The sequence below is a fragment of the Poecilia reticulata genome, linkage group LG17 (genome assembly GCF_000633615.1).
Source record: "Poecilia reticulata strain Guanapo linkage group LG17, Guppy_female_1.0+MT, whole genome shotgun sequence".
In the NCBI taxonomy this organism is placed as follows: domain Eukaryota; kingdom Metazoa; phylum Chordata; class Actinopteri; order Cyprinodontiformes; family Poeciliidae; genus Poecilia; species Poecilia reticulata.
Window position 1 is genome coordinate 8,834,144 of NC_024347.1, and position 15,085 is coordinate 8,849,228.

The window sequence follows — 15,085 nt, forward strand, 5'->3', positions numbered from 1 at the left end:
ACTCATTTTTTTATTTATTTCACCCATTTATTTATTTAATTAATTTTGGCTGAAACGGCTCTCCATATTGATGTCTTTGGACCATGGACCATATATATATGAAATATGATTGGATGTTCAGATGAACGTGGCTTCTCTACAGTGTGGCACGTACGTAAATGCCACAAGTCAATTGGAATAAACGCGGTGAAAAGAGAACGGAAGTGAGGTCAAAATAATAGCCCACCTCGCATTTAAAAGGAAAATACAACTCATTGAAGAACTGTGATGCAAATCTTTTCAAGCAACTAGTGTTGTTCTGTTGTGTATGCGTGAAGAATATGTCGTATCATGCCCGAAAAAGATGATTTAGGATAGAGAAACTTTACTTTGAAATACATCACCAGAACATTAAACGCTTTATGCTAGTGTGAGTTCTCCAGAGGCTAACGTGTAATTTAAGTTCATGAAAGCATGTACTGGAGGGCTGACAGTAGAAACTGAAACCTGGACCGTTTGTGTTGTGAGTCGGAGTTACAGCCCATCCGCTGGAAGCTGCTGGTTGGTTCTCTGGTCAGGTAAGAGCAGCCGTATCTAATACTGCGCCGAGCTCCGCAAAGAAACCAGGTCATTTAGATGGATATTCTGTATCAGCAACGCTTCTTCCACCTGCCACACAATAGTACAATATTTTACAGTTTGAATTAAAGCAGCCTAGAGTTCGGCTTATATTATGCTTTTGAAGCAACCGGATTTCACCAAAAGGAATCTAATTTTTAGTTCACTTCAGCTAAAGTTCCCTCCTTAAAACCTGTACTAGTCTCAAAATAAAGAAATTTACAGAATGAACATGTAAGACTAATTTAGTGTTTGTCAAAAAAAAAAAAAACACCTTTCAAACAAACAAAAAACAACAGTTACAGTGCAGAGTGCGGAAACAATATAAAGATGAAGTCTATAAGTGAGTCCAAGAAAACAGCTGAGTCAAGAGGCACATTCCTTACCAATCAGCCGGGGGATAATCCGGGAAGAAGCATGACGAAGCGGAGCGGGAGGAGTTTACTTCCCTGAGGAAACTATTGTTTTCTCCAAAGATAACTTTTTGAGATAAATAATCTGTCATTTTCTTCATTAATAAAATTTTACTCCATATAATTTAATCAATAGTCTGTGATCTCGCATATTCAACAGATCTGCGGATGTTGTTTGTTGTTTAGGTTCATGTCTTTACCTTTCCACATAAACACTATTATGTTTATATAATTTGTAAGTAATGTATTGAAATGCATTATTTAAACTAGCAGAGCTTTTATTTTGAAACAGGAAATTGAACTGAGGTATTAAATTTTCAGCAGTTACATTTTTTTTGTTTGTTTTTTTGCCATTTCTGTTTTTCCTCTGATCACTTCCCTGCAGTGTCTGATTCAACTGTTACCTCTGCTTTACTAATTCAATGGTCACAAACTAAGACCAGGATCTTTGCAATCATTTTGAAGCTCCAGGCTGGACACATGTCCTTTTCTCTAATCATGTTTTGTATTGCCAGGGCATCACTATGGCATCATGGATATTTCATATGTTTATGATGATGCTGTCTACCTTCATCAGCTGCAGCCAAAGCAAGAGGGACAAAGTCCTCTACTGTTCCGGTAAGAAGCAATAACGCAATGCGCCCCTCCCCCACTACTTTCTGTGAGATTTAACATATTGACAATTAAAACCTGCATCAGGTATTGGCATCAAAGAGATCAGGAGGTTATGACTGAGTGACTGACTATTTAAAGTTTTGTGTAAACAACACAATTTCCAACACTACAGTAAGTTATTTTCCAAGAATCAAACTCTGGGTTGCCAGTAATTCGAAGAAAAACCTTTTAAAAACTGCCTTGAGGGAAGGTTGCATTGAATTATTAAGGAGAATACAACAGCTTCCTATAGTCAAGATTAGAGACAGCAATTAGGTCTACAGGAAGAAGTTGGAGATTTTGCTCCAGCAGAAGACTGAAAGAGATGTGTGGTCATAGGTTTCAAGCAGAAGTGTGACCAGATCAATAAAGTCAATGAACTGAACACTCTTTAACAGGTCAAGTTTTGAAGCAGACTCGGTGCTCACCTCTCCAGTCCCATATCCCCAAACAGATCTCCCACCATCCCTTGGCCACCAGCCTTTTCTGTCACACCTGAAATATTTCATTTATCTTTGTCAGGGATGCTCCTTCGGCTTTATCACATTATTTAACAAAATCATGTGATGCTGGTGCTCCCATTTTCTCCTCGTCCCACTTTCCTGTCTCCAGAGGTCAGAGGAAGAGGCAGTTCAGGGAACAGGAACAAAGCTACAGTACAGTTTCACATTATGTCAGCCAGTCCTAAAGGCCTGTACAAAACAGCTATGTGGGATTCTAAATCACATCTTCCACCTCGAAAAAGTTTCAATCACTGTGGAAGACTTGTTACTAGGGCTGTTGTAAAGGAATATTTTAGTAATTAAGTACCCTATAGCAGTGGTCCCCAACCTTTTTATTACCGTGGACCGGTCAAGACTTGGAAGTTTTGCTGCGCCCGGGGCGGGGGGACGGGGCGTGAACCGTCAGATAAGGCTTCTGCATGTTGGTGTTCCCGCTAAATCCTGAATATACCCAATTTGGTTGTCTTGGCCTTTTTATCGCAGCCTGTGGGGTTTTTCTCTGACTGGGAACGAGAATACAACCTGCTGAATGTGACAGGTAGCCAATCAGAAAGCGCGATGATGTAAGAACAGAAAGGAATCCCAAACAGCTGACATATCGCGAAACTGAGAGTCTGGTGGATATCGGAGATGATATGTGGAAATATTTATTATTATATGTAAAGGTCATTATTATATATGTTTATTATGTTTATTCAGTTAAAAATGTTAACTATGAAAAAACATATTCACCTCCAAATCGTAGTGCAGCAAATAGAACGGCTGCTCCCCTTTTATCCACCACCTTTTCTTTTTGTTACATCTTTTATCTCTTAAAATGACTCCACAAACTATCACTATTGTTTCTACATAGTCATCTGTGTTTGGTCATAATAAATTCCCGCTATGTCGGGGGTTTTACTGGATTATCCTCTGGAATCAGGATGTTTGTGAGTGGAATCGGTTCGTGTGGTGTGTTGCTCCTGCCGTGTGGCTGAACACGAACTGATCGAACCTGTTGTACTTTTATCAGTTCTGTGGTCACAGATTTAGAGAATCGRCTGACAATTCTTAAATCTTTCCGTCTAAACGAGACTTAAGACTCACAAGTTCTACTCATCTCCTCTCGACCACTGCCCAAATGCTCTGACTCTGGTCGCTATGGTAACWWTTACATATCCCTTCAAAATAAGATACAGATGCGCCACAAAAACGAACATTTTATTTTCGTGAAAATTTTAACTCACGATAATGACTAACGGAGCCCTGAGCTTGTTTCTCTGCAACCAGACGGTCCCATCTGGGAGTGATGAGAGACAATGAGACCYGAAGTGTTGCTTATATCCACAGCCTGCTTGGTCTCTACGTGGTGAAGCAGCTTCAAGCTTCATTGCCTCATTAGCAGCCGGTCGCCTCATGTTACGCAGAGCGGCTTGTAATGTGGGATAAATGCATTCTCTTGTCTCTTCTCTGGACCTTTTCCCCTTTGCAAAGAAACTTKCYAAAGACATCTGATCTGTTTCTTACTCATTTTGCTGYTTGTGGCCTCAGTGTTGGCGCRCAAGTAACCGAGAGAATCCGGTTAAAGGATTTTCAAAATAAAAGATCCTCCAGACTCAAATAATACATAAAACGGAAATATTTAATTATTTATTGCGCGGCCCGGTACCAATTGATCCACGGACCGGTACCGGTCCACGGACCGGGGGTTGGGGACCACTGCTCTATAGAATATTTTTATCCGAGGAATCTCTCGCGCTCTCATTCTTACCATTCACTCCAAAACCGTGACCAGTGGTGGAGAAAGTACTCAAAAAATTTACTTAAGTAAAAGTACAAATACACAGACAAAAATGTACTCAAGTAAAAGTAAAAAAGTGCCAGCTTTTAAAAATACTTAAGTATTAAAAGTAAAAGTACTTGCTTAATGCATTACTTAATTGCTAATACAATATCATTAAGTTTACCAATCATATTTAATTTTAATACATTAGAAATGTGCCATTTTAATGAACAATGCCACAGATAAAGCATGTTTTTATTGCGTTTACTCTGTAACATAGTTTAGACTTAGATATATGATTCTATGCATCATAATTTCAGGGATGGAAATATCTTGTCTGCTGTCCCAACATAGCATGAATTTCACTTTTTTTGCCACTGGTGGCTTTTGTTTTGAAAGAAATCCAACAGAAAGGGGATGGAAAGAAGGTGGGTGGGAGAGGACATGCAACCAAGGAGCGACATAGCAGAGTTGTAGTCAAGACCACTGAACCCGAGACCAAGTCAAGACCAGCACCCCGTGCTACGTGACACAAAAAAATTAAGTTTTACCTATCAAAATTGCTTCTCAAATTGATCTGAAAGATCCACATTTCCATAAAACACCTAGATATTAAATACTTAGAGCTGAAATAAATTTAATCAGTAAAGATCCGTCCAGAACAATCGGATTGTTCCTGAATGTTATATCACTATATTGCAGACTTTGGTACCAGCGTTGTCCCATATATGCGACACCTCAGTCAGCACCTCCACACAATAATTCAGCGCATGAGTGACAAACTTTTTTCCATCGCAGATGCAACATGTCTCTCTGTACAGCTAGCTTAGCTAGCATCACGTCCACAGATCTTACCTTTCTTTAAGCTTTCCTTCCAAGTGACGCTAAAAATTGGACAAAGTCCCCACCGTCTGTGAAAGCGAAGCGCTGCTGATTTTACATGTCGCCATATCTTATGATTTATGCAACGCTATTATATTACTGACGATTAGACAGCTTCTCCCGCTCAGAGGAAACCACTGCGTATTTCTTGGAGCTAGTAAAGGGGGAGGCGGTGGTGACAACAGACATGTAAGTCACATTATTGCTTGGATTTTACGGCGCCACCTTAACTCCCTGAACTTCACATTTTAACGGAAAAAAAGAGCAAGGTGACTTGGATGTAACGAGTAACGCGACACTTTTGTAAAAATGTAGTGAAGTAGAAAGTACAGATACTTACTGTAAAATGTAGTGGAGTAAAAGTAGAAAGTACTCATTATTAAATCTACTTAAGAAAATTGTACTTAAGTACTTCCCACCACTGACCGTGACGACGTGAATCCGACGCCACAAAAGCTGTCGTAGTCCAACCATCACACTGCAAACTTTAACAATCCTTGTAAATACTTCAGTGTTCACCTGGACAACAAACCGAACTGGAGATCCAACAGCGAAGCTGTCTACAAAATGTGACAAAGCAGGTTGCACTTTTTGAGGAAGTTTAGATCTTTTCGTGTTTGTAGAAAGATGTAGATCAGGGGTATGCTACTCCACACCTTGGGGCCTGGTGTCCTGCAAATTTAGATGCGTCTCTGATACAATACATCTCAGTCAAATAATCAGTATATTAGCAGGGCTAATACTGATGTGGTGATTCAGCCACTTGATTTAGGTGTGTTGGGCCAAAGACACATCTAAAAGATGCAGGATATCTGCACTGGGGGCCTGGACTCTAGTGCAGGTCACTGCATTGCTGTTGTATATAGATCTTCTACAACAGTGATGCCCAGTCTTAAAAAACGGTTGTCCTTCCTGTAACTTTTAGATAAAGGCTGCCCAAGTCCAGTCCTTGATGGGGACCATCCTGTCACGTGTGGATGGATCCCTAACCCCAATGCACCTGAATTAACTGCATGTTTGAGGCAGGCCTCTGCAACACATGAGCTGAATGACTGCTTGTGAGAGAATTGCTTTCTTTGATTGATGTGCATTGGGATGCATCTAAAAGTTCCAGAAAGGTAACTCTCAAGGACTGCACTTGGGCAGCCGTGTTTCCAGGTGTGATTCTCCAACACACCTGGATCGAATGGCAGATTCTTTCACCAGCAGTCTTTTATAATTAATAAAAACTTGTGACCTAACTCTGCATAAAATATTCTTAGAAATTTAAAACAAGATATTGGTCCAAATAAGAGAGATTATTTTCTTCATGTTAATTGCCATTAACTAAAACTGTAATTCTGTCTTCCTGTTTTTTTTTTCTTTGTTTTTTTCCCCCCAGCTTGTAAGGCGATTGTGGATGAGCTGAACTACTCAATCAGTCAGGTGGACCCAAAGAAGACCATTAATGTAGGGAGCTTTAGACTCAACCCTGATGGGACCATGACAGACAAAAAGGTAGAGCATTTGTTGAATACTGTACCGTATTTTCCGCACTATAAGGCTCACCTAAAAACCTTCAATTTCCTCAAAAGCCGACAGTGTGCCTTATAATCCGGTGCGCCTTATATATGGGCCAATATTGAGCCACAATAGGTCTAGCAACTACGATGAGCAGCCACCGACTTCATTTTCCCCCGTAGAAGAAGAAGTGCGCGGTGCATGCTGGGATAGTTGTCAGAATGCTGGTTTGTTAATAAAATTTGATAATGCATTTAAAGCCACGGGGGGAAGGGTGTGGGGAGAGAGACAGAGACTGTGGCGGCAGCGTGTCGGTTGGTCTGTGTTACCCAGAAAGCAGTTGGGCACAATATCGCAACACCAACACCGTGAGTGAAACAATGACCCCGGCAGCCTACTATATAAAGTACTCGGGAATCACTTATTTACAAATGTAGATGTTCTGTACTCTAATAATAGAGTACAGAACAAATTGGCAACCCAAACTGAAGTGTCAATTCTATGCGCCTTATAATCTGGTGCGCCTTATAGTGCAGAAAATACGGTACATTTAAACCTCTTTGTTGTAACTGGAATCTGATTTTTCATACACGACACATTTCACTGCTCTCAAGGCTTTGCTGAAGGTCCTGACCATGACTGGACATGAGGCTAAAATTATATTTTATCCTGCAATTGATTTTCTCAGAGCTTCTAAACGTGTCAGTGTTTAGGATCCTGAAGTATTGAGATCAAGACTGCCATTTATACACAGAATTTCAAAAGGCAAAGTATTTCTGAAAGTACATTTTATTTGGGTGGTTGAGAACTCAAGAAGTTGTTTTATTAATTCTTGGCTAGTTATATCTTTTAAAAAGAGTTATACATTATATGAATTAAGGCTGGGTGATATGGCTGAAAAATGTATCAGGACAAGTTTAATGTGCTAGTTGGTTGCCTAGCCCCGTTTCTTCTCCACCACTGCACACCTGCCAGACCTGCGCAGAGTGGTAATCACACTATGCGTCCTGGCGACTGATGGAGCTGACTGTCTGTTGCATAAAAAAATAGATTGATGTGAATACAGTTTAGTGTCAAGCAGTTTCCTGTGCAAGTCAGTGTGTGTGTGATTTGGTGAATTGTAAAAATGTATCATTTTTATGAACGTGTCCGGCAAACATTTGCTTTGAGCCCATGGGTTACAAACCCCAAGGTCTTGGGGTTCAGGACTGGTAACATAAAGGTGTCCAGAGAAAGAAAGGTGGGAATTAAAATGATTTCTAATAAAAAAAATGCTCGCATGCTTTGATGTAGGAAAACAATTTTGATAACTTTTGATCTTCAGTGCTGAGTGATTGTGAAGCCTGCATCTCAAAAGCTGTAGGAGGAGTTGGCTCAGATGCAACATTTATAACAGAGACAAAATGGCGGCTTTGACCCAAAATGGTCGACATCCTGTAGGAAACTCAGCTGAAATATGTGGAATTTAGAGCCAAACATATGGCAACGGTGTGACCTCTGACTATGCCATGACCACCAAAAACTACTCTTTGTGCTTTAAAGCAAATCAATTCAACTTATTTGTCTTCTGACAAAAGACCATCTTGATTAGCCCAAGAGGCCAGAGATTGAGCTTTCCAAGAAAAAAAGTGACTTCCTCTTCTGAGGGGGCGGGGCTTGTATGATGTCAGAATATGACATTATATCTCATACCAAGTTTGGTGCTACTAGGTCATTGTGTGTGAAAGTTATAGCCTTTATTTTGCTTTGACAAGTACGCCAAGTTTGCTATAAAATGCTCAAAAAGTCACAATTTTGATAACTTTCAGTTTTGCATCCCTTAACTGCATATTGACCAAAAATGAACGCAATAGCTCAAAATCCCTAGGAGTAGTTTGTTAAAGTTTGAGGTGTGTAAACGTCAACAAAGGCCAACATTTGCCTTTTGTCCCAAAATGGCTGCCTCCATGTGGCATATCTCCAAAATACCCTTTTTTTCTTGTTTGGGGGTGTTGTACTATATTGACTATATTGAGTTTCAGATCTTTATGACATATGGTTGTCTGTCCTATCTCACACCCACTTGCGATTCTATTAAAATTGTTTCACATGGGGGACAATTTTTGGCAAAGTTTGAGTTTTTCAATACATTTAAAACCCCCCCAAATATGCGATTTCAAGCGGAAAAGAATAATATATGAGCAGATACATAGGCTTTCGTAGCACTTCGCCTAATGATATAAAGCACACACTGCAAGTCAGTACATCTTGCTCAACATCAGTGTTGAGCCTCATAAATGCACTAGTTAAAAAATTTCATTAATGCATTTCAAAACTTTATAAAAAACCTTCACCAAAATGCTAAAGTTGTAAAAAAAATTTAAAATGGAATTTCACGCCTTTATATATGTTAGCAGCTTGTGCTCAAAAGCTATGGGCAAAATAGTACCAACAATCCAAACTGTTCCTTTAAATTACAAGATATTCCACCTTCATCAAATGGAATAATGACTGTTATGTGACCACATAAAACACTATGCGTCTTAACTAATAAAAAAAAACTGGGACACAGGGTGACTCTAGAAATATTATATCTATCACTAAAGCTGCATCTTTAAGGGCATAAGTCTGTTAGTTTTCTGATGAGTTGAAAAGGTCACTTCAAGCTATAACCCATCATTTCCATGTTGCAAATGGAAAGAATGTTAAAATGTCTAGAAATTGGGTAGTAGCTGCAGTTAAATACTCTCTCCTTCATTTGACCCAGACACAGAAAATATGAGATGCAGCTGAAGCCAAGCATGCTGGAATGAACATTTGATCTTTTTAGAGAGAGAAGTTAATGTAACCCAACATTGAGAGATTAGGAGAGGTTCTGTACTGCCAAGATAAAAAAAAAACAGCTGTTGATGAAAGCATTTTGTGATCATTTAAACTTTATGCTCACCACAACTGTGGTTGACTCACTACTATTTAACCTAGCCATAGGATAAACATTTTTGTATCTTTCCCCTTCAACTTTGGATTGTTATCCCCCTTAAATCTAAGATCCTAGTTGTTGTATGCTCCTGGTATAAAAGGTGTTTCTAAAATATTTTGGGACTTATTTTTAATCTTAAGCTACTTGTATAACTGTTGCTCTCAAACAGTGACTCATATCTCATCTCATGAAGCTCAGGTCCTTTAACATCTGCAGTAGGATGCTGTTCATGTTCTATCAGTCATCAGTGGCTAGTTCCATCTTCAATGCAGTGCTGTGTTTGGGTGCTGCAATGAAGGCGAAATACTCAACAAACTGACAAGAAAAGTTGAGTCAGTTATAGGGATCAAGCTGGCTCCACTGGAAGAGGTGACGAGAGATGGAATGCTGAAGAATTATCAAGGATAATGCCTCTCATCTCATCTCCTCTGACTAAAGAACATCCTTTCTGCCAGAAGCTATCAGACTTTATAATACATAATCTCTCGAGTTGTGTGTTTTAAATGTTGAATATATATTTAGTAATATACTGAGTGATATGTGTGTGTTCTTAAGACTATCACTGCTCATTGTTATCTATTATTGTTGTATGTCTATTCTTATTACTTTATTTATTTACTTTAAATTTTATTGTGTACTATGCTGGGACAAACAAAATTCCACCCCCTTAGGAGATCAATAAAGTCTTATCGTATTTTATCGAATCTTATCTTATCTGCAAACCGCAGATTTGCTCACTTTGAAGAGATGGTCAAAACTTAGACAACATCTGTACCATTTCAGATTTCTCCCTTTTACTCTTTGAACATTGACAAGAGTAAACATTTCTCATGTTTTGGTGAAGCTTCACTATTCTATAGCAATAATTTATACAACATTTTTCTGAAAAGTTATTGGAATCTCTGGTAACTCCTTTATCAGTTTGGAAGAACTTGATTAGGGTTTGGGTCCAGATAAGTTTTTCCTTAGCCTTCAGCCGATGATGTCAAAGATGAGCTCCTCCTCAGCTCAGAGATGGCACTACCCTCCACCTGTTGCATTGTTTGGACATTCAAATGTCTCTTAGCCACAGAAACAGTCAAACCTTGATCCCATGCCCTCTGCTCTCCCTTCTTTTCAGCAGCTTTTGACCTAGAGTGAATTGAAGAGGATGGGATGTCACAGTGTAGATGCCATCAGTGTGGAGGATTTTCAGGTTTTAAGTCTGCTCTTTGGCCTCCTCACAGCAGGACTTCCTGGGGGCATGGAGTCGCTCTGTGGCACAAAAGTAAAACCTGCCTGGCTAACAATGGCACATTTAAGGCATCTAAAGACATTGAACTTAGATGGAGCAGTGAGTTGATCTCATAGTTACTAGTGGGAAGTCATGCATTGAGAATGAGAAACTGCACAATGGCAGGCTGAGGCAGTGACACATAATATTAGGGCCTAGAGAGTTGGAATTTGACATGCAGTGTTGCTATTTGTTATGTCTCTTCTTGTTATGTCTCTTCAAATACAGGCTAATATTGTAACTTATTTTGTATTTTAACTTTTGTGTGCTGTTTTGAAATGACCAGCTGTAAAAATCAGCTTTCTTGCTAAGTTTTCCAAATTTTGACCTGATGTAGAGTAAGAGTGTCCTGATCCGATTGTGACGTCAGATATCATGCATGGTTAATAGTTGTCTTGTGGACAGATTCTTCCTCTGAGCTGTTGATCTCTGCCTTTGGTCCAGAGTCACCATGGGCCTCTTGGCTGCATCTCTGATCAGAGCTCTCCTTGTTCAACCTTGGACATCTTTTTACAGCCTAAGTCTGCTTTAAACTTCTCCACAGCTTTCTCCTTGACCTGTCTGCTGTGTTCCTTGGACTTCATGATGCTGTTTGCTCCCCAATATTCTCTGAACCTCTGAGGCRTCACAGAGCAGCTGGATTTCTGCTGAGATCAGATTACACACAGGTGGACTCTGTTCAGTCATCAGGACATCAGGAAACTTCTGAAGGAAACTGGTTGCACTCAGAAAAAAGGGAGGTGAATACTTTTACACACCACACTAAAGTTTTTATTTGTAAAACATGTTTTGAATCAAGTCTATTTTTCTTTGTACTTTTCAATTGTAGACCACTTTTTGTTGGTCTCACACATAAAATTTTATTGGAATATATTTATGTTTGTGGTTGAAATGTAACAAAATATGGAAAAGTTCAAGGGGCACGAATAATTTTGCAGGCCAGTTTGTATGCCCATTGCCAATATTTTACGAATTAATTTTCCGCCAGTCTAATTAAAACCAGATGCTCATCTATTTCTCATCTTCTCAGACTATCACTGCGGTATGATTTAATGCTCTTCTATAATACATAGTGCTGTGAAAATCTTTGCCCACTTAAAGATTTCTTCTGTTCTTGCTTTTTTGTCACACTTAAAGATCACCATCCATCCATCCATTTTCTAACACCCTTGTCCCTTGGTGGGGTCAGGAGGTTTGCTGGTGCCCATCTCCAGCTAACGTTCTGGGCGAGAGGCGGGGTCACCCTGGATAGGTCGCCAGTCTGTTGCAGGGCAACACAGAGACACACAGGACAAACAACCATGCACACACACACACACTCACAGCTAGGGACAATTTAGAGAAACCAATTGACCTGACGGTCATGTTTTTGGACTGTGTGAGGAAACCGGAGAACCCGGAGAAAACCCACCATGCACAGGGAGAACATGCAAACTCCATGCAGAAAGACACAGGCTGGGAATCGAACCCAGAACCTTCTTGCTGAAAGGCAACAGCTTAAAGATCCACTTAAATATCACAAATTTTATTTTTGACAAAAGATAACTTGAGTATTAAATTTGAATATACTGAAAATCTATCTTTTTATTCTTCACCTTCAGACTAGCTTTCATGACTACATTATTATTATTATTAATAATTTATGGATCTTCATTGGCCCATAAGAGCAGGACAATGAAACTGAAAGGTTCCTGCCCACAGTGGCTCAGTAATGGCTCCTTGTCCAATGGGAATTGAATGGAGGATGGCATCCCTGAGAAGCCTATTCTCTGGCCAAACCGGTCACACCCTGCCCCATTCTTCAAACAACGCTGTGACTGACAGCTCCCTTTCACTGGGCTCTGGCTGCTGAGGAAGGGCCTTAATTCCAATCCATTTTGTAACATGGCTTGATAATGACTGAGACCTAAGCCCATGGGTTGAGATGGACATACGTGCTTCTATTGTCCAGTATAGGAAGAGGGGTCCTTTTTTGTCTTTGTGTCGCTTAGCTTGGATGAGCTTGTGGATTTGTGGACATTTCAAACACCAAATGTGTAATAAGAAATGTCATGTGCCATGGCAGAAAAAAATTGCTAAAATAATTTAATGTTTCTGTGTTAAATGATAAGAGATGTGAAGCTATTTGATTGGACAGCGACTGTGTTGCCTATTATGTTACATTAATAATGCAGCTGTATAGATTTTAGAAATACTGAAGAGCAAGAAGCAGGCCATCACCAAATATAGTAATAATCAACAGATGAGGCATCATGGAGTTCTTGAATGCAAAGATTGTTGGGCAGAGTCGAGGGGCTGGTTAGAAGTCTGACACAACCTCCATCTGGGACGTTGTGTAAGCAGGAATATAAAAGGAAAACATTTCACATTCAACCAGGTGAAATTTTATCAAGGACTGTTTTAAAACATGACAGTGTTGAACTGTTTTCAAAAAAATTAACTATCTCCTAAAAGTCAGGTTGTGATCAAAGAAAATGCATACCGCTTGTTTTATATTCCTGCTGTCAAGAGATAAGTACACCATCCTAAACATACAATAACAACAAGAGATCCTCCAGTTTTCTTTTACATAATTTGGACATATGTCCACATGAGCCATATTTAATATAAATTTAAATAATACTGAGCGGTCCAGGTTGCCTAAATAAGCAAAAAACAAAGAAAGCATCTTTTGTAATTTTCCATACAATGTCATAAAAAAAGACATTTGAAACCCAGCAAGTTTATTTCCTCTTAAAACAACTAAAATCACATCTGGTGGGCATGAGGACAACAGTGTTACTCTGCAGTTTTAGGGGATGTTTAAAGCTACAGCATGCACCTTTTACAAAAATGTGTTTTGGACATATTTCTTGAAACTGTCACCATGTCATCAGACAAATAATCGGTGAAAAGATTGAGCTTCTTCACCTCCTCCCAGTGCTACTATTGCCATCTGATGAAATGTACCACGACTGACCAAAAACAACCAATCAGAGGCTGGAGGAGGGGCTCACTACTGTCAATCTCTCTCATGTATATGCTGCTAAATGTAGTAATGCTAGAGAAACAACTTAGCATTCCTGTTAGACTGCTCCTGGTCTGCAGCTTGTTTCATCTTTAGACATGAGCTGGACTTCCTTCATCCCCATCTCTGCTGAGCTTTGCAGTCACTTATTGCTGAATGTTTAGATGGCGTTATCTGAGATCAGATGAAAGTCAGTGATAGATGGAAGACATCAGTGATTATGGTCTAAATCAGTGGTCTTCAACTTCAGGCCTCTGCTTCAACACACCTGAGTCAAGTAATGAGTCCATCAGTTGGACTCTGGAGAAGTTGACTGCTAACTGAGGAGGTGATCCAGCTATTTAATTCAGGTGTGTTGAACCAGGGACATGTCTAAAACATGCAGGACAGTGGCCCTGGAGGCCTGGAGTTGAAGCCCCCCAAGTATAAATGTAATATTCGGAAAATAAACAAAATAACTCAAATTAGTTCTTTTTGAATATTGTTACAGAATGCAGAGACTCTTCTCATTTTGACTCCTTCCAACAATGCCCCTCCCTCCCCCCTCTCACTCTACTTCACTCCCACCTCCACAACCTTCCTCCTTTAATCACCAGAGGATGGAAAGGGGGTGAAAAAACACAATAGAAGCAATGTGGGGGCTAAGGAGATGAGCTGTTTATCCTGCACTTGGCTACTAGTGAGCTCTACTGCCTCCATCTTCTCCCCCTACCCCCACCTCCAGTTGGAGGTGTAAAGAGCACTGACCTACCTCCTCTTCCTCTCCATTTTCTATGCCCTGTTCTTGCCCCCTCACCTCCTGGGCATCACCCTTTCACCCTGTATACTTCCGGGGATGCTTAGATTGGGCCACCTCACCTATATTGACCTGTCTAGACACCACTGCCTTGCCTTTTTGTTCCAAAAGAGCAACAGAGGAAGGGGAAGGTGGTGGAGAGGTGGGAAGGCAGGTTAAAAGTCAGAGTTGCTAGGTGACGTTTGTTACCATGCAACTAATAAAACGGAGCGGAAGCAAAAGGCCACACCGATGACCCTCCCAAAGCCCTGCGGTGTCACCCTGCTGACTCTGGGTCAGCTCAGACCCTAACAACAACCGTCAATATGGCTGCTTTTGTTCTTCAGCATAAGCCAACACTTTGCATTGTAGCTTGAGTCCATACAAACACCATGTTTAGAAGTATAGTTATTTTTTCCCCTCAGTATATTTTCAATTTGTGTCATATCTTTCATACATTTAAGTAAAATCTGGAACCAGTAAAAATCTGAAACTGCATCTGTAGATGCAAATTCTCAGACTGCAGGGTGCTGGGTTGAGTTGATTTTGACTTTGTTGAACATAGTGTAAAAGAAGAATATACAAAGTTTTATACCAAAAAAATTAAAACAAAATCAATCTTGGATACAGGTTTGTTTCCTGGTCTGTGGCTTTTTAATGCATGTCTTCCTCTTCTCTCTCCTCCCTTCTGTCCATTTATTATGAAATAAAGGCCACTAGAGCTAAAATGAAGGGAAATATATATATATATATATATATA

At 39.9% G+C, this 15,085-nt stretch overlaps 1 protein-coding gene across 3 annotated transcripts in view; it reads left to right on the forward strand.

Annotated features, from left to right (window-relative positions):
* Positions 1–216: 216 nt before the first annotated feature.
* The window catches only part of cnpy1 (canopy FGF signaling regulator 1), a 42,967-nt gene continuing 28,098 nt past the window's right edge, over positions 217–15,085 (forward strand). Inside the window, exons 1-3 of one of the 3 annotated variants that reach the window (XM_008433555.2) lie at positions 217–557; positions 1,526–1,628; positions 6,193–6,308. In XM_008433555.2, coding sequence (XP_008431777.1) covers positions 1,535–1,628; positions 6,193–6,308 — 210 coding nt within the window. In that variant the 5' untranslated portion in view covers positions 217–557; positions 1,526–1,534. The remainder of the gene's footprint in view (positions 558–1,525; positions 1,629–6,192; positions 6,309–15,085) is intronic. The other 2 variants (XR_001777516.1, XM_008433556.2) reach the window with 2 other exon arrangements.